Source organism: Rousettus aegyptiacus, unplaced genomic scaffold (genome assembly GCF_014176215.1).
Source record: "Rousettus aegyptiacus isolate mRouAeg1 unplaced genomic scaffold, mRouAeg1.p scaffold_m13_p_10, whole genome shotgun sequence".
Classification (NCBI taxonomy): domain Eukaryota; kingdom Metazoa; phylum Chordata; class Mammalia; order Chiroptera; family Pteropodidae; genus Rousettus; species Rousettus aegyptiacus.
This window is the reverse complement of record NW_023416285.1, coordinates 99,454,295-99,477,778: the sequence shown is the minus strand read 5'-3', so window position 1 is coordinate 99,477,778 and position 23,484 is coordinate 99,454,295. Positions and strand designations below refer to the sequence as shown.

The window sequence follows — 23,484 nt, the reverse complement described above, 5'->3', positions numbered from 1 at the left end:
ACAGTGGGAGGCTGTGAAGTATTTACAGACAGTTAATTTTTTAGGCGAGGCGACCCTTGGTTGACCTCACAGATTGCAAGGACCTTGCCAGCTCACGGTCCCTTATTTTTTAGTTTTTATGCCTACGGCACTGGCCTTCCCGGGCGGTCTCCCCTCCAAGTACTGACCAGGCCCGACCCTGCTTAGCTTCCGAGATCAGACGGGCTCGGGCGCGTTCAGGGTGGCCGTGGACCCATTTACAGACGGTCCAGATGCTGCTTCTGGGGGTGGCTCTGGGTCAGGGCCGGCGCGTCACCGTCTGAACCACAGGACTGTGTGCCCCTGTCCCCTGCACCCTGCCGAGCCCTACGTAGCAAAGGGCACCACCACCAGCCTGCTGCCCACTGCCGAGGCCTGAGAAGCCTCACCCACCAGAAAAGCCGCCGGCAGCCGAGCCTGAGCCTGGCCGAGCTGCGCCGCGCGCCTGCCGGTGCAGAGCGCAAACGGGCGAGCACACCTGCAGGGCCGGCACACTCTCTTCCTCGGACCCCACCGGAAGGCGCTGTGTGGCCTGACGAGGTGGCTGCACGGCGGCCCCAGGCCATGCCAGGACCCATGGCCTGCCACACACGCCTCCCGCCACAGCCGGCCCAGCGGCCCAGCCCAGGCTCCGTGGCCTCACCCACCACGGGCGTCTGGAGTGGGTGCCGTGTCGCTGTCGGCTGGGACGCCGTTCCGCCTTGTTCTCGCGCCTGAGGCCACCCCACGCCTCACACCGGCTTTCAGCCCCCCCAGTGACAGTCCCAAGCGTGTTCCCCGTGCCTGAGCGTGTGCAGTCCGCTCTCCCCACGTCGTGCTCTCGAAAACTAAAACCCAAACCAGTGACGACCTGGGTGCCTAGGAGACGCCACCCAGCCGTCCTCGGCTGTTCTCGGGAGCTGGACGCACCGGCTCGGCCTGCAGGTCACCTGCCTTAAGGGCAAGGTCCAGTCCATCGGTCCCAACTGTCCTTGCTGCACGTGCGCACGCCCCACTCACCACTCGGTGACGCTTTTGTGTGCCCGGATGACCGAGGTCTCGATGTCTATCGGGTGGTACCTCATCCCGCGCAGCTCCATGGCCTCGTCCAGGGCCCCCACCACGTGCAGGGCGTCGTGCCGCTCTGCGGGGGACAAGGGCCACGACAGTCACTGCGAGCTGCTCGAGCCGCTCACAGGGAAGGCTAAAACGACTCCTGACTGGGACACAAAGGAGGGGTCACCGAGCTGGGCACAGCAGCTCCTTCTGCGCGGCAGCCTTTGGCCGCGGCCCCGAGACGACGCCAGCAGGAGCGCTAGCCCTGCCAGGCAGCAGCACCTCCACGGCCCGGCCTGCGGGGCAAGCAGGTGCGGAGGAGGTCTGTCCCCAGCACACCCGGTCACACATCCTCAGCGGCACCGCCTGGCTCCCGCGGGTGGCGCGTGCCTTTCTCCTCAGAGGCTCCCGGGGCACAAGGTCGGGACACATCCTTAGATGTGGACCTGCTCTCGGCTCGCGGGGAGCACAGAGAAGGCGATGCCACCTGCAGCGTGACGGACATGCTCCCTGTGCAGGGCCCGGCTTGGGCCGGGGTGCAGGCCGGCGTGCGCGCCTCGCCGGGCCGGGCCCGGGGCCCTGAACCACCCAGGCTGCACTGTCGGGGGCCAGGCCCCCGCCCGCCTGGCTGCACTCACCTCCGTTTGCGTCCGTCAGCTCAGTTCTCCGCAGAAACCCCAAATAGCCTGTCCGTGCCCAGATGGTCTGGGTGTCCCCAAAACTCAGCCTGGAGCTGAAGTGGTCTGACTGCAGGGACTCGTCTCCGTAAACGGTGAAGTAGCCGCTGGCGTTGTGGGCGCTGTGAACCCAGATCTGTGGGGGAGGATGTGGCCCCTGAGTTGACCCAAGGGAGCCGCAGGGACGGAGCTGCTGCTACGGTTCAGGAGGTCACGCCCCGTGACGCGGCGCCCCTGGGGCGACACGGACGCCACAGCTGACTGACGCGGAGGCGCCTTGGCAAGCTCGCGGCCACGCGGGCGCCTGCCCGCCACCCACGGGGAGCTCTGGTACAGCAGGCCGACCGAGGGTTTTAAAGAGAAACGCATCCAATGAGCCAAGCCGCACGTCTCCCCGGGCTCATTCGAACACGACGATCCTCTCCAGAAGCAATCTGGACAGCGTCCGGCGGGGCGGCGGGCGCCGTGCTCTGCTGTGACGCGCCGTCTCCCGCCACACTCCCACCAAGGAAGCGCCCGGCACCGCTCGCAGGCCCCGGCCGTGCCGGAGGCAGCCCCAGTGGGGCCCCTCTCTGGGGTCAGACCGCAGCCCCCACACCCCGTCTCGTGTCTGGGGGCGGATCCAGTAAAATCTGCGTGGGCTTGTGCCACTGTGGCTCCGACCTCCCCGTGTGATCGGGAGACTCGGGGGAGGGGCCGAAGCCGGCCCAGGAGGAGGGACGGGGCGTGAGCAGGGGGCGCCTCAGCCCTCTGGCCCACCCCCTTACACCATGCACATGTGACCCTGCGTGTCACTCGGGGAAGAGTGCTGCTTGTGCTTCTGACACAATGTCAGCCACAGTGGCAGGCCTGTGGGCAATTCAAACGTCCGTGCTGGGCAGGCTCGGCCCTGGGGAGGGGACCAGGATGGAAGGGGACATGTCTGCTGATGCCCTGGAGGGGGCGGGCGTGTCAGGGAGAGGCACGCGGCCAGCGAGGGGGTGAAGGCGGCGGGGGAGCGTCCGCGAGGGCATGCTTCCCCACACGCCAGGGAGCAGCGGGGAGAGCGTCACGGCCCACGGCCGACGGGAGGGGCAGACGGTGCCCTGCGCGGGCCCCGTCGCTCTGCTGACAGCCTGCCCACTGGAGATGGCAGCCTCGGGGGAAACGCACAGGAGCTGAGCAGCGAGGACCCCCGCTCTACTCTCACGGGAGGTTTTGACGGGAACAAGCACACCTCGTGAGAAGTTCCACTCTGTGGTCCTGAGCTCCATGCTGTCTCAAGCCGCGTCCCAGCTTGGCAGTGTGACCAGAACGCACGCAGCGGTCAGCGGAGACACGTCTGCCAGTGGCTGAGAGCAGGAGGCACGCGGCAGGAGGGTGGGTTCGCCCTCAGAGGCTGCAGTCCCCGGGGACACCCCCTAACTCACCTCGCCCAGGTGTGAGTCTCCCAATGGTCCCTTTGTTTCTGGATTGGCGATTATGATCCGAACCCCCGGAAGGATCTACGTGGGAGAGAACAGCCGTGTCAGCGAGCAGGCAGGTGGTCAGGCACCGTGTCCCGGTCAGCCCCGGTCCGGCCTTCAGGCCACGTGCCTGCCGTCCTTCCTTCCCGGAACTGTCCAGAAAGTCGTGTGGCTTTAGGTCAAAACCACACCCTGCGGCACAAGAACCGCACTGCGACCATCGCCACGGCGGAGTGGCTGCGGCGCCCTCACAACGATGACTCCGAACAGAGACAGCACAAAGGCTGCAGCTTAGCCCAGCCCGATGCCTGTAAACGTGGACGAAAAGGGGTTCTGGCCTCACGGGGGTTGGACCCTAAGGCCCTAACTGAGCAGGTCACGGGGACAGTCACACCCCCGCGCATAACTTCCTTAGTGAAAGGCTTGCCTTTGCCGGGAGCCAGCCCTGTCCACTGTCTCTGGGCGTCGTGGTTAAGGCCCCTTTGAACTAAGCGAAACCGCCCTCAGGAGAGCAGGCGATCTTGTTACCTGTCCTGTGACCCACCCCTACCTGGCTTTCCCCTCCCTCCCCCTAACCTTCCCACGTCCCCTCCCTAATTCTGAATGCAAACTGTCACTCTCCAGAGCGTGTGAAATCTCACCCCCCAGCAACTGTCATCAGTTTGGTTTCAATAACTCGTAAAAATTCTGTACAGGTTTGGATTTTTTTCACAGAGTCAAAACAGTTTTTAGATATTTCCATTGTTCTTTTTGGCCCTATTTAACGTTGCGCCTCGCATGACGGCACGTGAGCATGAACAAAGGGCGAGCCTGCAGCAGACGCTGAACAAAGAAGTTGGGGACGGCTTTCAGACACGAGTGTGGGTGCGTCACTGGTGGCAGCTGGGCCTGACGCCAGACGCCTGGGCCCCTCCCCCCTGCCGGCAAACAAATGTCTCCTACGGCAAGTCGACATCGAGCAGCGTCCCCTTTGTGGACGTTTTGCGTAGGGAAGTTTTAAATCCCACTGAAACCACACACGTGAGGAAGCAAGTACTGGTTCTCAAACTTGGACACGGCCTGCCGTCCAGCAATCCACGCAGGACGGGCAGGCCAGGCGGCACCCGGGGCCACGCCCTGGGGGTGGCCAGCCTGCCCGAGGGCTGGGGTGCGGTCATCACCGCCTCCAAAGGCAGTGCCTGCTCAGAAGGGAGGAGGCCAGCTGGTGGCCATGCGGACACAGTTGTCGAAGGCGCAGAAGCAACAGGAGGGGCTCTGAGAACTCGCTGGGAAGGGAGCTGACACACGGGGCCTTCGTTCAGGTCTGAGCACGCTTCTGGCTCTGTTTCCACAGGGACCATGAGCGGCGTGGCGGGGACGCGTGGCTGTTGCCTGGCGATCGCTCTGTCTGCGTCCACAGCAACCGCCCTGATTGGCAGCCAGGCCCAGCAGTGTGCGGAGCCGCCATCAGGTCCCAAGCTTCCCTCCCGCCTGGTGTGACCGCGTGACGCCATGCGGGGAATGAGGCGGCTCAGGAGCCTCCCCCTGGGTCTCACCATCTGCCTCCTTCTCCTGTTTCTCCTCCCGCTAGCTGGGACATGGCCACGATGGCCGGACCTGGACCAGCTGCTTGAGGCCCTGAGGCACCCTTGGGAAAGGGGCTGAGGCAGAGCAGGACAGTTCAGAAGTGCCAGGGACCCTGGTTGCTTTACACTTTTTTTTATAAGAAAAAAAATCTAACTCCTTTAAACACTGTTATTCTGAGTTTCTGTACTCGTGGCCAAACCCAGTCCTGATACACTATATTCAAGAAAACTTTTTCAAAAAAGCATTCTGAAATGTTTAACACGTCGGAGCTCACACCGAGCTGCGTGTCTTCGCGATACTTACCCTTCCCGACTCCATGAGCGGCAGGCTGTGAGGGGACCCTCGCTCCACCAGGCGCACTCTGCAAAGGGAAGCAGAGGCGTCACTCAGCGATTCGCACGGGGCCCGCGCCACGCTCGGCGCCCGGTCACTGCCTGGCCGATGGCCGGCCACAGCACCCGCAGAGGGGCACAGCACCCAGCAGAAAGCAGCGTGGGCCTTATCGACGCTTTGTCCCTTTTGCGGAACATTCCGGTGTTCGCTGGTGAAAGAGAACGCCCCTGAGGTGCCAGCACGCCCTCCCCCGGTGGTGGGGAAGACGAGGGCGACACACAGGCCCCACACGCAGACGAGAGCCAGGCCAGGCGCGGCGCTCTGCGCTCAACAGTGGGAGCGCGGGACCGACCCCACCGGCTGCCCATCCACACGCACCACTGCGAAGACAACGGGGGAGACCGAGGCCTGCACCCCCGGGGAAGGCGTCGCTGGGACAAAGGAGCGGGCTCTGTCTGGGAGGCCACGGGGCCTTCTTCTGGGTGCGGACCGCAGGCCTGGGCTGCACCACAGACCCCACTGTGACTTCCTTCACCCAATGCCTGAGGGGACGGCCCCTCGCAAGGCCCACGCGGTTCCCGCAGAGGAAGGCACAGCCAGCCGAGACCCCAGGCTCCTGGACTGCACAGGGCCTCGCAAACACCGCCCAGCGCCGGGCATCAGCTGGGAGTGGGCCCCCGAGCAGGGGGGCCCTGGAAGGTTCTTGCACCCCTCACCAGGAGACGGCGCCTGGAGGCTGAGACTCGGTTTAGGGTCCCACTGCTGGCGGGTGCCCGGCACTGGCTCGTCTGTGGGTGTCACTTTCTCTCAGGATCTCCTGACAGGATGAAGCGAGGGAGGTCGGGACACGGTAGGGTGACGAGGCTGCAGAGTTTTGGGAGGTGTGCATGTCCCCGAGGGGTCCGGGGCCGTGGGGGGAAGGGCTCGCCACTCCCTCCTTGGGGTGCGGGCCGGCTGCGCGGGGCAGGAGGAGGGCTGTTCTGCCGAATCCTGAGGGGGCAGAGGACTGGGGACCGCGCCTCCATCCGGAGAGGCTGGTGGAAACCACGAAGGCGTGGTGGAGGCGGGCCTCGCGGCGGGACGACACGGCCCCACGTGCTAGAACGCCGACCTGAGCGCGCACGCAGCTGTGACACGCGGATGTGCAAGCCCTGAGCGCACACGCACCCAGCCGCACGACTGGCAGGCCGCCACTGCGCCCTCCGCAGGCGTATCGACCACGTCCCCACCGCGGCAGCCGCGCAGGGCCAGCAGCCTCGCCCCCTGTCACGGGCAGGGTGTGAAATGTAGCTGGAAAGTGGGTCCTGAGCCTCGTGGACGTCGCGACCCTGACCGCTCACTGCTGCCACACAGGCCTCCTGGCGCTCGGTTTAGTCCCCGGGGGCGCTGGGACAGTGAGGGAGCGACCTGTGAGGCAGGGGTGCAGCCGTCATCCGAGCGCCACGTCCTAGCCCTGGGACCAAACGCCGACACACCGTTCAGTGACGAGGACTGGCACTGGGTGCGAACCCCGCCAATGGCGCCGCCCCAAGCTGCTGTGACCAGGGCCACGCGAACTGGCGGACGACAAGGCGGGGACTCGGGCCGCCACCCAGCGAACCCTTTCGCACAAACAGTGCACTCACACAGGTAATGCTCACGTGCGCAGCACCACACGCGGTGACGTCCACACAGGGGCACCGCACGCAGGGCCACGGAGCGGGCCCCTCTCCAGCCGCTCGCCTGGCCGCTCCCTGCCGACCAGCCGTGGTGTCCGACGCACCTCTGCACAGCAGACCGCAGGCCTGGGCTGCACCACAGCCCCCCGCCTGGGACGTGAACGACACCCACGCTCCTGTGCTCTGGTCGCGACCTCTGAGGGGCGAGGGAGCCGCGGGAGCCTCCACTCAAGCCTTCACGCTGGCGTCGCGTTCTAAGATCTAACTCCCAAAACCATCTCTTTAAAGAAAAAGGTGCTTTTTCCTATCCCAGCTGCAAAATTCAAGTGCTGAAGGGTCAGACTAAAAGGGCGGGCAAGACCGCGAGTCTGTCTTCGTGAACTCGTTGTAGAGAGTATTTTAAAAATGAACGATGCCCCCAGCACGGTCTTGCAACAGCCTCATCACTTCCCGTTGTGCGCACAGGGGCTGAAGCCACCCAGAGGTGGCGAACAGAGTCCTCATGGTGCAAGGTGGCCACGTCCTCCGTGGCGACCTGCAGGTGACCAAATCACAAACCCTGGTTCCAAGAAACAGAGGCAGAAAATCGGGTAGACTCTCAGTTTGGAAAACCTGTCTGACTGCGGTGGCCGTCACCTCCCTACCCTCCGCGTGTGCCACGCACGCTGACACACGGCCGCACTGACAACCTGCAGGCTGACGGGTGACGACTGGGCTCCCGGGAGAAGGTGCTGCAGCTGCAGGGACGGCGAGCTGCCCTGTGACCAGGGCTCACAGACACCCTGCAGGGACACTGGAGCTGGGCTTGCTGGCCCATGAAGTGCCGTGAGCAGGGCAGCCAGGTGGGTCGTGGCCTCTCTGCGGGAGGGTCTTGCCCTCCGTTTGTAAAAACGTGGCAAGGCGAGGCTGCTGTACAGCTCACGTTGTTTCACCAGGAGTGGCAGGACGCAGTGGGGTCCCCAGCTGGAAAGGCTCTCCTGCCTCCCCTCCCCCAGCTGGGGCTTCAGAGTGGCCAAGCCAACTTCTGTCCCTGGGTCCCCTCTATACGGACAGCACCGGGTGCTGGAGGATGGAGAGGTGAGTTCTCCACAGGACGACACCTCCTCACCCTGGGGAGGGCAGTCCTCCTGCCCACTCGAGGCCTGCTGACAGTGTTGATCCCCACTGGCACTTTGAGGGCCCCCGAAGGCTGGTTTTACTGTGCCTCTCTGAGCCCGGGGCATCTGAGGGGCAGAGCCTGTCCAAGGACAGAGGATGGAGTTGAGCACTGGTCGGCCAGACCCCAGAGCCCACACGGCACGTCAGCTGTGGCACGCGGCAGGTGGGACACGGGTTCATGAGGTCGGGAGTGACACTGGAGGCTCCGTGCGGGACACTGTCCTCACGGGGACTGCTCAGCAGGCACTGTTCATGCTGTGCACAGAGAGGGGCGTGGCCTGTGGCCACGGCGCCCGCGGTGGCCAGGGAGGCTGGGACCTGACCCCTGAGGAGAAGGGGCACCTCTGAGGTCCTGGGCCACCTTCCAAAGAGGGCCAGGTGGGGCCGGACGAGCAAGGCGTGCGCAGTGGCGTGGCCAGCGCCGGGCCAGGGGATGGGGCCACTGAGGTCCAGGACGGAGCCGCCGGGCCAGGTGGCCGAGGACGCAGGCACTGCCAGCAGCAAGGCAGGGACGGGCACGTGGCACGGAGGTTCTGTGCTGACTGTGGGAGCGCCTGGGACCAAGCCTGGGGACAGAGGCCGCGGAGGGAGCTGCCACACGTGCCGCGCAGCAGGGCCGCTTTGCTGTCTGCCAGTCAGTCCCCGAGGGAGAGGAGGGGGAGCCCACACACACCGTGTGGGGTCCGGGTGCTGCCTGGCTCCCAGCAGCCGTCCTCACTCGGGACAGAGAGCCGGGGACGCGAACGAGGCTGGGAAAGGGCGTGCGCACGCGACCTCACCCTCGGCCGCCTCACACCGACGACAGTGAGCGGGCACGCCACAGCCCAAGTGGAAACGATCCCCGCCCTGCCCTGGGCCTCTCCGCCGGCCGTGCGGCTTCGGGCAGAAAGTCCTCCGTCCTCTCGGTTTCTCACTGGTCCCCCGCCACCCCGACTCCTGCTCAGGGCCGCTCAGAAGCTGCACAGAAAGCAGCCCGACTGCTTTTCAGCTCCTCACGGAAATGCCTCAGTTCAGGTGAGAAGCGTGTTGGTTGAGGGGGTGTGAGGCGGCGAGGAAGAGAGCCGCGCACTCTGGCAACGCCGAGAGGGAGCCACGCCGCAGCCCTCGCCGTCCACATCTCCGACGTAAGGGGCGTCCTGGTCCTCGAGCGGGGGGGGGGGGGCAGCTGCTCCTCCGGGGACTGCCCGCAGCGGACACACGCCGCCCCCGCTCCCAGTGGGGACGCCGCGGGCGCGCCATACCTGTCGTGTCTCAGGGCTCTCATGTCGACGTAGACCGTGGTGGGGTCAGGTCCCGAGGTACCCTGCAAGCAAAAACACAGCGCGGTCAGCTCCTACACGCAAGGAGGGGAGGCCTCGGGGCTGCTGCCGACCGACCTGCGGTGCGTTTCCTTGGTGAAACCTGAAACTGAGCAAAAACTAAACCCACCAAACCGCAGCCCTCCGCCGTGGCCGCCCACTGCCAGGCCGACAACCTCAACCCCAAAGGGACTTGTCAGGGTGACACTGGGCTTTCTCACAGCCTGTCGGTCAGCTGTGAAAATGACAGAGAAGATAAGCAGGCCACGTGTCCTGCCAAGGAACAGGCTGACGTGCCGAGACGGCGCCTGCCTGGCAGGAGCAGGCTGCCGCGTGCGCGGAGCTCTGTTCGCTCAGAGGCCGTGCCCCGTGCAGAACGTGACGTGCAGGGACGGGTTAGGCGGGGACGCGGACACGGTCCTCTGGGTCCTTTCCGCCCCACTTGGGTCTCGGCTGTGCTCAGGCCGAGGGAGGTCACCTTTGTCTGGGGCGGGGTCACGGAGACTGCGTGTTCATCTCTAGCCAGCTGGGCAGCTCCCGCTTCAACCCACTGGGCCAGAAATCCCGCCTCGCACTGTGTCTCCTCAGAACAGCCACTGAGCTGTCCTGGGGGAGCTCTGTCCACGGGGCAGCTACATTACGGGCCCAGGCTTGACGTGTCTTTCTTGGGAGGGCAATGCAATACTCTGAGTACAAGACAGAGCCTAAAGAAAATCAGCCAGAGATAAAGGAGCCCCTCAGAATGTATCTCAAAAACTGAAGTTCTTGAGGAGAATCTCGATGCTGGACCAAAGGCAGGTTGAGGCGGAAGAACGGGAGGCGAAGACGCCTGTGTTCAGACGAGCCGCCCCACTGCACAGTCCTGGCTGTGGCCTGCCTGCCGCGGGGACACGCGGCCACACGGGAGAAGGCGAAGGGCCCCGCACACTGACTGTCCGCGCCGCTGGCTCTGAGGAAACGTCCCAGGAGGGCGAGAACTCTGTCATCTGCAGCCACCTTTGGGATCAGGGCGAGTGGCCGGGGACGGGGGTTCGGGTGGGGGTGGACTCGTGACAGCAGTCTCCGCCCAGCACCTGCCACGTCCGAGGGCGGGCTGCAGGGAGGGCTCTGGGCAGAGCGTCCCTCCACGCGCCCCCCTGCCTGTCGGGCCGTGCTCACCTGGCACCGCCACAGACCACAGGTCACGTCGGGAACTCAGAGAGGAGAGGGGCAGGGCAGGTCTCAGAGGGGCTGACGAGAGGGGAAGACAAGTGTTTGCGGCCATGGCTGACACGAGGCTGTCGTCCGGGGCGGCCTCGCTTCCCCGAGCCACCAAGATGCAGCCACGGCTGACTGCGGAACAGCCGTCACAGCGGCAACCTCCCCAACCGCCTCCTCCTGCAATTCTCCCACGGAAGTGACGGTCCACGCACACGAGGCAAGTGCTTCACGGGACAGGCTTCTTGGCAGAATGAAACACGCGTCTAGTGTCTGTCTGACCTTCAGACAACCTGACAGGGGCCTGGGAAGCCGCGGCCGGTCTTCCTAAGGTTAAAACGCTCCAGGACAGGATGAGCGCCGGGAATGCTAATGAGGAACGCAGACTGGAGACACGTGGCCGACAGCCACCTGCGGCTCGCTGGTGGACGCCTTCTAAGTGTCGCGGCATGCCAGCCCGGGGCCCGGGCTGAGCTGCAGCGGGCGCCGCACAGCGGCCATTAGGGTGACTCGCCGCAGCACCGGCGTCGACACTCACCTGCAAGCAGATGGCCAGGTTCACCCGGCAGCCGAGCGAGGTGCTCACGGCCCGCGGGTGCAGGCCCAGGTCCTTGAAGAGCTTCGAGAAGGACTGGGTGAGCGCGATGCGGGGCCGCTCCTCTGCCACCACCACGCACGTGCGCACGCGGGACAAGTCCAGTCCTCGTGCCTGGAGGCAAGGACAGCGGTGAGAGGTCAGCCGTCCAAGGCGCAGGTGTGCAGCCCCCTCACCCAGTCCCGCCCGAGCCGCCCACGCCCTCACAGACCTCCACCCCAAGGTCCGGGGCACCGCGTGGGAAAGTCAGCCACACACACACCAGAGGCCACAGAGGCCGTCATGAGCAGTGTACTGACAGCCAGAGGCCACGGGACAGGACGGGGGACAGGGCTGGGGCGGGCGGGAAGTGTTTGTGAGCACCACGGACCCGGGGCACAGCCGTGCAGGGAGAAGCGGGGAGGCTGCTTTCACTGCAGGGACAGAAAACCATGTGCGGGACCACGGCGAAGGAGGCCACCTCTGACGTCCCATGAGACTCAAAGGTCATGGCAACAGTCAGGACCCAAGTGCCTCTGCCTCTGAGGCTCACGCACGATCAAGTGCACCCCGAGTTGTACCTCAGTCACATGAGCAAAACAGCAAACCCTGAGAAATCCCAGGGAGTTAAGGACCCTGCCTGTGGTGACAGCTGCGACTTCCTGAGTGCTAGCGGCTGCATTTAAACACGAGGTGAGTGCTGAGTGGCTGTGTCTCCAGACGACCACCGAAGGCAGACCCACGTGTTCCTCCGAGCCCTGCAACGTGGCCTGGGCACAGGGACAGCCGATGAGGGGCCTGATCCGCGCAGGGAACACACCCCAGGATGCAGGGGCACTCAGGCGGGCACACGGACACGACCGGACATGCACAGGGACACAGGACACACGAGAGTCCAGGCAACACGAATGATTTGCACACACCCAGGTGTGGGAGGCAATGTGGCCGGCGCCTTGAGAAGCTGCACCTGCAGCCAGAGACTCAAAATCCAGCCCCAGCATTTATTAACTGCGAGAACTGGGGAAGGCTGCTAATTTCTCTGTAATTTAAATTTCATTTTAAAAAGGAAGACAATCATGGTTTCTATTTCAGAGGCTATTGTAAAGGTTAAATGAATCAGCGGGTAAAGTGCTCAGAAACCACTCATTTAGATATCATTTCATTTTGGTAACACATATAGGTACAGCTGAAGAAACGTACTCAGTAGTTTTGCCATGGAATACAGGTGAACCTGAGTAACAACGTCATTTTATAAATCTCTTTTCTTGCATAGACACGTAACTTCAAATGACTTAACACCAAAGTTATCTTCCACTTTATTTCCCTGTTCAAGTTCAACATCAGGTCTGAAGAGGAAAACAAAACTCAGGCGAGAAGATGCGCCGCCTCTCCATCTGCACACGCACATGCGCGCACAGGTGGTCTGTACACACAGATGCATCTCATAGCGGAGGACACAGATCAAAGCAGGCCCTACGGATGTCCCCGCTCAGCTACCTGGAGGACAACTTAATTTACCATGAGAACATGTCTAGCAAAACGTCCTTGTTTTATGCAGAGGGAAATGATGATACTCCCACATAACAGCAATTACACATACAGGGCACCAAACCACTGCTCACTGGGTTGCAAAAACGAGTCTCGTTTAGGGCTCAGACCTGCAGATCAGGGCCTTTGGGGCAAACAAGGAGCGGCTATGCTCAAGCCCATGGTTCCGAGTAAGGCTAAAATGAACTGTGCTGAAGAGCGAATTTGCCACCAAAGACAAAGGCAACTCAGGACCCGACAAGCAGACGTCGTGGGATTCAGGGCATCAGGTGTTCACTTGAACCTGTGCCTCTCGGTGGCGGTGGGGACAGATTTGTGGTAAAACGAGGTTTTCACATGGAAACAATCTGCAGGCTGCAGGTGACAGACTACACTTTGACTCGGTGCAGGTCGTTTTAACCTCGTTGGCCCCCTCCGTGCCCTGGGACACAGCTGTCCTCAGACCCTGAGAATGTCCCGGTCTCAGGGGCCGGGTGAGGGCATCTCACCTTGAGGGACTCGGTCTGTGAGCCCAGGCCCTTGGTGCACAGCTCCATCACCGAGTAGGAGCAGAAGGTGTCCCGGACTTTGTACTGGCTGACGGCGAGCAGCCACAGGGCGGGGTTGGCTTCCAGCTCAGAGGGCGGGATGAGGATGGACTGGTGTCCGGAGTACACACTGCAGGGAGAGACGCGGGTCAGCGAGGGCGAGGCAGGGACGGTCCCAGCAGCTCTGCCCGCGGGAGCTTTCAAGTCTAACATGAAAGCCGGGGCATGAAAACATCCTGAAAAGCACAAAGTAACTGTATGACTCGTGACCCACAGTCACTGCCAGGCTGCACACTCACGGGAGTCACCTGAGCTGTGACACTGAGGTTTGTCCCCACGCTCGCACATGAACAGACTACATTCTCTTCCACAGCAGGAAACAGAATGGAATTTCGGCAAAACGTGTGGGGTCCAGACAGCAGCTGGCAAACCAGAGACATTGCCCGTTTTTGTAAACAAGGCCTCTCAGGCACGCGGCCACCGGCTAGCTGAAATGCGGCTACAGGGCTTCACACCTGCAGGCGGGGCACAGAGCCCACGACTTCGCCAGCCGCTGGAGAAAGCGTGCCACTTCCGGTTTAGCAAAGCGGCACCCAGAGGAAGTGTTACACGGACTCTGTCCATCTGTCCAGTGTTTAAGGTCTGAAAGTTTGCTGTGGAGTGATCCAAACAAAACATCCGGAAGGAGAACTAAGGAAAACACAATCGTTCTTCGATTTCGCCTTTGGGTCGGAGAAGCCGGGGAAACAACCGGTGGCAGCTCTGATTCCTCGCTGACCGATGGGTGCGGCGCGTGTGACTTGAAAATAATGGAGTATTTGGTAAAATTACATTTTAAATGGTTTAATGTTTTTGGTTTATGACTATTAAAATCAACATCAATAGATGACATGCATTATAATAAAATATCCTAGATAAATCGCTTTCTCAGATTTTTTTCTCAGGTTTGAATAAAAGAAATCTTCTAGATACAAAAAAAATATAGATAAAATAGTACATTAAGCCTCAACTACTATGATACTAAAGCCAATTATTCTTGAATGAAGCTGATCTCACACTAAAATTTCCAAAATTATTTACAATAAAATCCAACTGATAGACAAAATGTAAGGAAATCAAGCTGGCTTGTAAAATCTACTTTAAACAGGGCCCTTGGAAGAAAAACTATTCTTCGGGTCATTTGGGGGCAAGTTTCCATTTCTGTATTTCTCTATTCCAAACTTTTATTTTTGTCAAAGAGAAGACAGCGCACATTGACCTTTTCTGTGATCTTTTCAAAGTGTTTAAGCACCTCAGATCTGTCCTTGGGAAATTAGTTCAGGTCATCAAAAGTCACCTTATACTGAGAGTATTCAAGAGATCGATAGCATCACAGCAAGCACGTCTGAATCACCAGGCGCTGACGCAAGCCGCATGTCTCCGTCCTTCCTTTGGGGCCGTGTGTGTCATTCCTAAAATGACCTCCCAGGAACTACACACTCAGGGCCAAAAAACAAATAAACGCCCTCTAGGGCCAGCTGCGCACATTCTGGGCTGCCCAGGGCTGCCCCCATGCACGCAGGGCCCTCCCTCCATGGTGGCCCCGGTGGGGGGAGCTACGACACCGCAGCCCCCTCCCGCAAGGCCCCTTGTCCCAGAGGCGGGCAGCTCCGAGAACACTGACGAGCAGCGGGGATCCCCCAGCACGGACTCTGGAAGCGGGTGCCTGGCTTTGCTGCACGGCACAGTCTGACGGTCCTACCCTGCTGCTTCCTACAGTGCTGCAGAGTCAGCCAGCACCCTGCCTCTGGTGACTGATCAGAGCCTCATCTCTTAGGAGCTGACATGTCGCCTCCACCCAAGAGCCTCAAGGCAGCATGACGCAGGAAGAAAGAAAAACATGGAAAATTTACTTCTGCTGCTTGGCCATTAAGGGAACAGTGCTGGGGACCCACACTCGGGGCCACGCACCAGGCCTAAGAGCCAGCGAGCCTCTGCCGTCGCTCGGCCCACCCGTGAGTCAGCGCTGGCGCTGCCACCTCAGCCAGACCGTCCTGCGCGATGCTCCCCACAGCTCGGACCCCACTCCCACACCGAGGGCTCACGCTGCAGGACCCGGGCCAACCACGGTGCATGCCATCTGGGCCCCAGGTCTCAGGGAATCAAAACGTGGGGAACACCTTATGACGGCCTCCTCTCAATTACAGCCTTTTCTTGCATCCACGCCGTCCCAGGATCTTACTTCGTAAGCAGACCCAAAATGGAGAAAAACAAATACAAATCACCTGCCACCTTTCTTAAGAACATGCCTCAGGAGAAATGATTTGGGTGATCAGAACCATCAGCACAGAGTAGAGCTCAGGCCTAGCGACTTTCGAGTACACTTGTGCAAATTAAATATGGTTTCGCCTCTCTCCACACTCCCACAAGCAGGACGAGTCGACGTGACGGGGAAATTAGCAAGTCCCAATGAGAGCACAAAGAGAAAACCCGACTGGGGGTTTCCCCCTCTTCCTTGCCAGCATCAACTGTTTCATTTCTTAACCGCCGTGGCTGTCCTGGCGCCTCCAGGGACCGAACCTGAGCAAGCGGGTCGCCTGTAATGAAGATGACACTGTCCTGAGAACTCCCAGGACTTGAACGATTCTAGTTTGGATCTCAACTCCAAAGACAACAAAAGGATTAAAAAGACGCTTCGGGAATATTTCTTCCGGTCTGTGCCTGTCCTTTCGTCCTCCTGACAAGTGTTTCTTGTGGAGCAGAAACTACCAATTTTAACAAAGTCCAGCGATCTAAGCAGTCGCTGCCCGTCCCCGGGTCTCCTGGGCTCTCCTGGGCTCTCCTGCGTCGCTGCCGTCCAGGGTTTTGCAGTTTCCCTTCACACCCGGGTCTCCGGCCCACGCCGAGCTAATCGCGTGAAGGCTGGGAGGTGTGCGTCGAGTGCGCCTTCTGCACGTGGGTCCCTTGTTCCAGCACTGCTCGACGAAGCCTGTCTTTGCTCCGCTGCGTTATTCCTCCCCTTCGTCAGAGCTCACTTGCCTGTGTGTGGGATTATTCCCGGGCTCTCGACAACACCAAGAGTGAATGCTGATGGACAACGTGGACTCTGGGTGATGATGTGTCAACGTGGGTTCCCAGGTCATGAAAAATGTTCCTTCCGGGGGGTTTGTTGACAGTGGGGGTGGCTGTGCATGTGAGTTAGGGAGTATGAAGGAAATCTGTACCTTACACTGAGGTTTGCTGGGAACCTGAAACTGTCTAAAAAAAATAAAAACACAGATGACCAGGAAGGGGGGAAAAAAAGACATTTTGGTAACTAATACAAATGTGCACGTTTGTACTGGAATGATTTTAGATTATCAACCTGACAAAACATACCAACAACTGAAACCATCAAGCCTTGGTCCCATGAGCAGAGCAGCCACATGGCTTGTGAGGACACACATCTCCCCAGGTGCCCATGGCCACTTCCCCTGACAGGCTGGTGTCTGTACTATGCACATCAGTCACACCCGTGATAGGCTGTTTTTTTCAAAAGACAATTCTGTTTAGGTATAATTTGCCTACCATGAAATCTACCCATTTTAAGCATAGAATTAAATGAATTCTGGTTAAGTTGCAGAGCTGTGTGATTATCACCTTGATACAGTTCTAGAACACTCCATCGCCCTGAAGGCAGGCTGTGTCCACTGCGGTCAGTCCTGTTTCCAGCCCTTGCCACAGTCAGTTGCCCCACTTCCTGTCTGTAGACACGCCTTCTCCGGACAGCTCATGCAATGGCATCATGACACAGCCACACGGTGAGGGTCTGGCTCCTCTCACTCAGCACGCTGCAGGCCACGTGTGCGGCAGCTGCATGCAGCCCATCGCACACATGTGGCAAACACGGTGTCCGCTCGACAGGCAGTGGGCCTTCGGACTGTCTTCTCCTTTACACAAAGGGTGCTATGGACACCTCGCGCGTCGTCTTTCTGCGGACGTGCACCTGCCCCTCTCTTCGCAGACGCCAGGGGTGGAACTGTGGCGCCGTATGGTGACCTGAGTTTTAAGGACATGCAAGCTGCGGTTTCGCCATGTTGCAGTCCCATTGACGGCGTATGAGAACCTGTTTCTGCGCCTCCTTGCTCACCCGTTTCATGGTATAGTTCTGAAATCAGGAAGTGTAAGTGCTCTAACTCTGTTGTTTTCTTGTCTCTGGTTATAGCCATTAAATGGGTATTAAGTGTTATCTCGCTAGTTTTAATTTGCATTTTCCTAATGAATGTTAAACATATTTTCACATGCTTATTGATCATTTGTATATTTTGGTGAAATGTCTGTTTAAATATGCTGCCCATCTGTAAATCACGTTGCTTGTGTCTTACTGAGTTTTACGAGTTCTTTTATCTAGTTGGAAGGTCATTATCAGACAGATGATTTGCAAATATTTTCTCCCAGTCTGTGGCTTGTCTTCGGTTTCTTAATGGTGTCTTTTGATGTGCAAAAGTTTTAAGTTTATTGAAGTCCAATTTATCAACGTTCCTTGCATGTATGCACTGTGCCTTTGATGTCAAATCTAACAACTCTGCCTGTTCCAATATCATCAATATTTACTTTTATGCTTTTTTCTACAAGTTTTATAGTTTTTTTCCTCTTACGTTAAGGTCTATGACCTACTTTGAGTTGACTTATGTATATCATGTTAGATGACTGTTCAATCTTTTGCATGTGGGTGTCCAGTTTTTCCAGCATCATCTGTTGGAAAGACAACACTTTCCCCCTTGAGTTGCCTTGGTTCCTTTGTTGAAAAATCAAGTCACCACACACAGAAGGGTTTATTTCCAGACTCTCAATCCTGTTCCACAGATTACTTTATATGTCTATGTCTACACCTATATCTTTATGCTAGCACCACACTGCCTTGGTTATAGCAGTCAGCGCTAAAATCGGGAAGTTGGAGTTTTGCCACTTTGTTATTCTATTCCAAAATTATTTTGGAATTTGTGTGTCCTCTATTTATATTTTACGATTATGTTGTCAATTCTGGCAAAAAAAAATAACCGAACCAAAAAAAAAAAACTGCTGCGATTTTGACAGAGATTAGACTGAATCTTTGGACCAATTTGGGGAGAATTTACATTTTCACAATGTTAAATCAGTAAATATCACAATCTACCTTACTTGCATTTGAAGGCAAAAGAACCAAGCCTGAGGCCCAGGGGCCCTCTGCTCAGGAGAATACGGGTTCTCAAAAGGCAATTCTCAGAACGTCCCCAGAGGTCAGGGTCTCTGTGGGTTTCAGCAAACTTCACTGAGATGAGTTCCTTCAGATGCCCCTCACCCTGAGAGCCAGGCAGAGAGCGGACAGCACAGGTACCCATAGGCAAAAGAGGGCATATGACCTGTCTGTGGTTTGAGGGATGTGAGAGAGGACGCTCACCTGCAGAGGCACCACAGGACAAACCCAAGCCCACAGTAAGGGTCCAAGCAGATGGCCACTTCTCGAGAAGGGTAGAGCTCACACTGCAGCTTAATGGACCGGCAGAAGGCACTGGTGGCGGCGTGACACATCTGCAAGACAGCGGGGCCCAGAGCAGCTCAGGACAGGGGACGATGGCGGCCAGGCTATGCTCTCATTAGTCTTCCCATTCCCAGAGAGAGCAGCACACACGTGACCTCCTGGCCCCTGGGGCCCAGTAATGCCAGCAGCTGAAGCACCGACGTCCTGCGCGTGAACAGAGACTAGGCCATAGTGGGCCCCTATGTGACCCCCCTGCAGGCCTGTGGGGAGGCAGGGAGACACTGCCACTCATGCCCCATTTCTGGGCGTCTCCAGACCCAGTCTCGAGGGACAGGCCAGCGGAGCAGGTGGGATGAACCTCCATCTCGGGACAAGGAAGTGAGGCTCGGAGGAGGTTCTGCGTGGGCTGAAGGACACACGTCCGAGCTGGAATCAGTCCTATGCAGTGGGACGCTGTCGTGCGACAGGCCCCCGTCTGGGGCAGGACGGGGCCGCCACTGCAGCAGCAGGCCCGCTGAGTCGGTGTGCAACACGAGTCATTTTAGAATACTGCGAAGTACATTGCGTGAAGGCAGCTTTCTCACAGAGGCTAGGAGGGAAAAATGCGTAGAGGTGGGGGACTGTTACCGGGTTTCACAGTTGACACAGGCCCCAAGTTTAAGTGAGGCGGCGTGTCACTAACGCCGAGCTGTAAAGGGACCAGTGACAGCATCGGACTATGGAGGGAACCCAGACAAATGCCTGGGGAAGTGTTCACTCATCACCCCAGAGAACACTGGCAGAGTCCGGGAACCGGGGACTGTCATCGTGCCCGTCGGGGGCCGGTGCCAGCCCTGCCCTGGAGGCTTCGCCTCGCGTGCTCAGCTGACCCACACGGAGTCGCGTGGAACCCTCTGGAATCTCATACATGGGCTGGCTGTAGCTTGCTTTTCAAGCCACAGAACAGTCTTCGGCCACGACAGGACACGCATCCTTCTCCGGTGTACCTGCGTCATATCCTAGGATGGACTGTATTTTAGGCCTCAAATTAAGTCTCAACAGCTTTTACAAAATACACATCATACAAATTGTCTTCTCCAACCACTACGGGAAGAAGTCAGAAATCGGTAACAGAAGTAAAATGGGAAAATTCACAAATTCATGGATCGAAAACATGGCACTCTCACACAACCAACTGATCAAAGAAGAAATCGCAAGGAAACTCAGAAAAGAATTCTATACAAATAAAAATGAAAACCCAACCTACCAAATGTATGGGACACAGCAAAAGCACCGTTAAGGCAGAAATTTCTAGCTATAAGCAGTTACAATAAAAAACAAGAAAGAACCCCCACCAGCAACCTAACTTTACAGCTTAAGGAATGAGGAAAAAAAAGACCAGATTGAACCCAAAGCTAGAAGAAGAAGAAAAATAAACATTGGAGCAAGATAAACAGAGAATAAAAAATACTAGAGATAATCGATGAAAACAAAAGTTGTTTTTTTGAAAAGCTCAATAAAACTGACAGTACTCTAGCTATTATGGACTAAGGAAAAAATAGGGGAGACTCAAATTGCTAAAATCAGAAATGAAAGTGGGGACATTTACACTGATTCTAAAGAAAGAAAAAGAATTATGAGAGTATTCTAACAATTGGACACCAACAAATCGTACAACCTGCATGAAATGGAGAAATTCCGTTTCATGGAATTCAAAACAAACGATCAAGAAGGAACACAAATCCTACCAACTAAATCATAAAGAAATAGAAAATCTGAACAAACCTATAACTTGTAAGATCAAATTGGTAAAACAAACAGACAATTCTAACAAAGAAAAGCCTTCGATTTGACAGCTTCACTGGTGATTCTGCCAAATATTAAGGGACTAATATCGATCCCTTTCAAACTTTTCCAAAAAAATAGAAGAGGAGGGACCACTTCCTAACTCATTCTATGACACCAAAGCCAGACAAAGACACGAAGACAACTATAGATCAATATGCCTTATGACCCTGGATGCAAAACCCCCGACGAACTAGCAAACGGACTTCGGCAGCATGTTAAAAGGCTTCTAGGTCATGACAAAGCAGGGTTTATTCCCAACAGAAGGCAAGGTTGCTCACCATATGAAAATCAATTAATACAACACATCACATTAAGAGAATAAAGGGGGGAAAAACCCAACAAGATGATCATCTCATTTGATGCAGCCAAAGGCATCTGACAAACTTCAATATCCTTTCATGATAAAAACACCCAACATACTAGGAATAGAAGGAAAGTACCTCAACATAATAAAAGCAATGTATGAAAAACAGCAAACGTCATACTCGACGGCTAAAGGCTTAAAGCTTTTTCCTCTAAGATCAAGAACAAGATGAGGGTGCCCGCCTTCATCCTTTCTATTTGGCAGAGCACTGGGGGCCCCAGACCCAGAGCAATCAGGCCAGAAAAATAAAGGCATCCAAACTGGAAAGGAAGAAGTAAAATTATCTGTTCACAGATGTGATCTTATAGACAAAAGCGAACGAAACCTAAGGATTCCACAAAACAATTCTTAGAAATCACAAATGAATTCAGCAAAGTTGCAAGAAAAAGATCAACATGCAAGTCAGCTGCATTGCTATACACTGAATAAAAAATCTGAAAAGGAAATCAAAAGTTTCACTTACAATGGCATAAAAATGAACGAAGTACTTAGGAATTAACCAGGGTTAGGGATGGATGGGGGCGATGGCTGCACATTTTGAATGTATTTAAGACATTGAACTTAAATTGGTTAAGATGGTAAACTTATGTGTATATTACTACAATAAAAATGTTAGGGGAAAAAGAGAATAAGAGAATGAAAAGGTAAGTCATGCAAACTCGTGGTTAGGCCCAAGGCGGATCCTAGGGAAAGGGTTCCTAAGGCTACAGAGGGTTTACTGTTCCTTGGCAAAGATGTCCCTGAGCCTGGAGGGTCCTCATTTTGGGGACACATAGAGCAGCCTCTTCTCTCATGGGAAAAGGGGTCATTGCAGCTGCAATGAGCAGCGAGCTGGCAAGTCACAATGGAAACCGTGTTTAAAAAGCACGGTTTTTAAACAGAGCACTGAGATCTGAGAACCAGCAGGAAGGCATGCTGTGTTTTAGCAGAGGTGAGTGAGGCTGCGTTTACAATAAAAAGTTGAAACGTTTGGAAAGAATCAGGGAGCCCAATAACCTACTGCAGTGGCCACACAGTTTACAGCTTGGATGAGATGTGTGCGCCCTGCTCCTCGTCCCCGGCACCCCACCCTGCGGGTCCCCCTGCACATGGCCGCCCTGCGAGGTGCTCCCGCGCCAGGCAGACATCACTCTCACCTTCACTCCGGCTAGCATCCCAGTCGTGGACACGCTGAAGTCGAGATAAGCCAGCGTGTCCGGGTTGGAAGGTTTGTAGATCTGGGCCGGCCGCTTCTTTGGCAAGTCGTCTGCAGGGCAAAGCCGGGCTGTTAGCACACAGGGCTGAGCGGAAGCGGAGATGCCATGCATCCGGTGGGTGGGAGGACTGACCTGTGTCCAGGATGGGGGGCCATGCCCTGACGTCGACAGCCGCAGCTGCCTCTCTGGACCGCAGCAACTTACAGATCAGCTGTGTTGTCATGAGACAGGCAGAGCGACTCACCTGGGGGTCAGAACAGGTGGCGCGGGTGGTGAGCCGCGGCTGTGCGCACACGCACGCATGCATGCACGCACAGCCTGCACTGAGGCGCAGTGGCTTCCAGAGAAAGCAGGACCGTGAAGAGCCAGCGCTGGCCGGCCAAGGTCCGGGGAAGTCAGGGGTCTGACCATGATGCACACACGAAGGGCTCACAGGCGCCAAGGCCCCTGGAAGCTCCTAGAGCCGGGTAGGACCCACGTGCTGCGATCGCTCGGAAAGGGGCTTCTAAACTCACTGCTGTCACTGTTCGCTGTCCTACTGGAAATGCCGCGTGTCCAAAAACAATTCACCTGCACTTTCCAACAGGGTGAAGCCCCGGAAAGTACTCCAACCTGGCTATAAAGGTGTGCGCTGGGGCACCCCCCGAAACCGGCTTGTCCCTCGTGGTCCCTCCACCAAGTGGACAGACACGCCCTAAACCTCTCAACTTTCTCCAGGCGCAAAAAAAGTTAACACAAATCTATGCTTTCAGAAAGGAGGGGGCCACTGCTGCGTCTCAAAGCCAGGATTCTCAGAGGCGTGTGGCTTCTCCACGTGGCTCGATCTGTGCAGTTGGGTATGCTGGGGCCGTGAGGGACCTCCGGTTTGGAGGCATTGTGGCCAGATGGCCCTGCAGCCCTCAGTCCACACACAGGTGGCTGCACTTCCCGAGCGGGAGCTGGTGAGGTCCCCAGGGCAGAGCCATGCATCCGCCCCGACAGGCACCTGCAATCCTGTACCCGGCCCCCCGGGAGGCCGGCTCTGAGCCATGGGGCAGCACTACCTCCACGATCATCTTCACGGTGGGCAGCGTCGTCGCGATGTTCTGCGGGTGCGGGGGCCTCACGGTGACTGGTACGCAGCCTGCGTATAGGCAGCCGTAGAAGGCCGCAATGAGGTCTATTCCTGCACGGGGACAAGGGCAGGGGCCTCTCATGAGATGGCATGGACCACGTGGTGGCTGTCATCCCCACTGGCAGTGACACCAGCCTGGGAGGTTCAAAGGTCACGTGGGCAGCGGGGACCTTCTTGTCCCGGGATTTGTGATGCTCTGGCCATGACTGCTTGGCCAGATGTCTCATTTCTATCATTTCTCTAAGGGGATACTCGGCCTTGTGAAGGATTTGACAAGAATTGAATAAACGAGCGACCTCAGAATCCAAGGAAGCTGAGCACAAAAGTCTGTGAAACGTTGCTTCCTTCACACCCCTCAAAGCTGTGCGGCGCACAGCACATTCCCTACCAGCGGGAGCGAGACCTGGGGGGACCATTCTGGGACTTCACTGTCACTTCTCGGTGATGACGCGGCGACTCTGGTCACCATG

General features: G+C 57.5%; 1 protein-coding gene and 1 pseudogene across 5 annotated transcripts in view; both read right to left on the bottom strand.

The window, feature by feature from the left end:
* DIP2C (disco interacting protein 2 homolog C) overlaps positions 1 to 23,484 on the bottom strand; it is a 218,547-nt gene that overhangs the window by 10,564 nt on the left and 184,499 nt on the right. For all 5 annotated transcript variants that reach the window (XM_016151738.2, XM_016151753.2, XM_036228243.1 and 2 more), the window contains 11 exons: positions 22,944 to 23,065; positions 22,033 to 22,144; positions 21,841 to 21,950; positions 18,433 to 18,563; positions 12,996 to 13,164; positions 10,924 to 11,094; positions 9,132 to 9,193; positions 5,045 to 5,102; positions 3,140 to 3,214; positions 1,692 to 1,866; positions 1,018 to 1,141 (listed from right to left, as the gene is read on the bottom strand). In XM_016151738.2, coding sequence (XP_016007224.2) covers positions 1,018 to 1,141; positions 1,692 to 1,866; positions 3,140 to 3,214; positions 5,045 to 5,102; positions 9,132 to 9,193; positions 10,924 to 11,094; positions 12,996 to 13,164; positions 18,433 to 18,563; positions 21,841 to 21,950; positions 22,033 to 22,144; positions 22,944 to 23,065 — 1,309 coding nt within the window. The remainder of the gene's footprint in view (positions 1 to 1,017; positions 1,142 to 1,691; positions 1,867 to 3,139; positions 3,215 to 5,044; positions 5,103 to 9,131; positions 9,194 to 10,923; positions 11,095 to 12,995; positions 13,165 to 18,432; positions 18,564 to 21,840; positions 21,951 to 22,032; positions 22,145 to 22,943; positions 23,066 to 23,484) is intronic.
* LOC118609269 lies at positions 120 to 232 on the bottom strand (annotated as a pseudogene).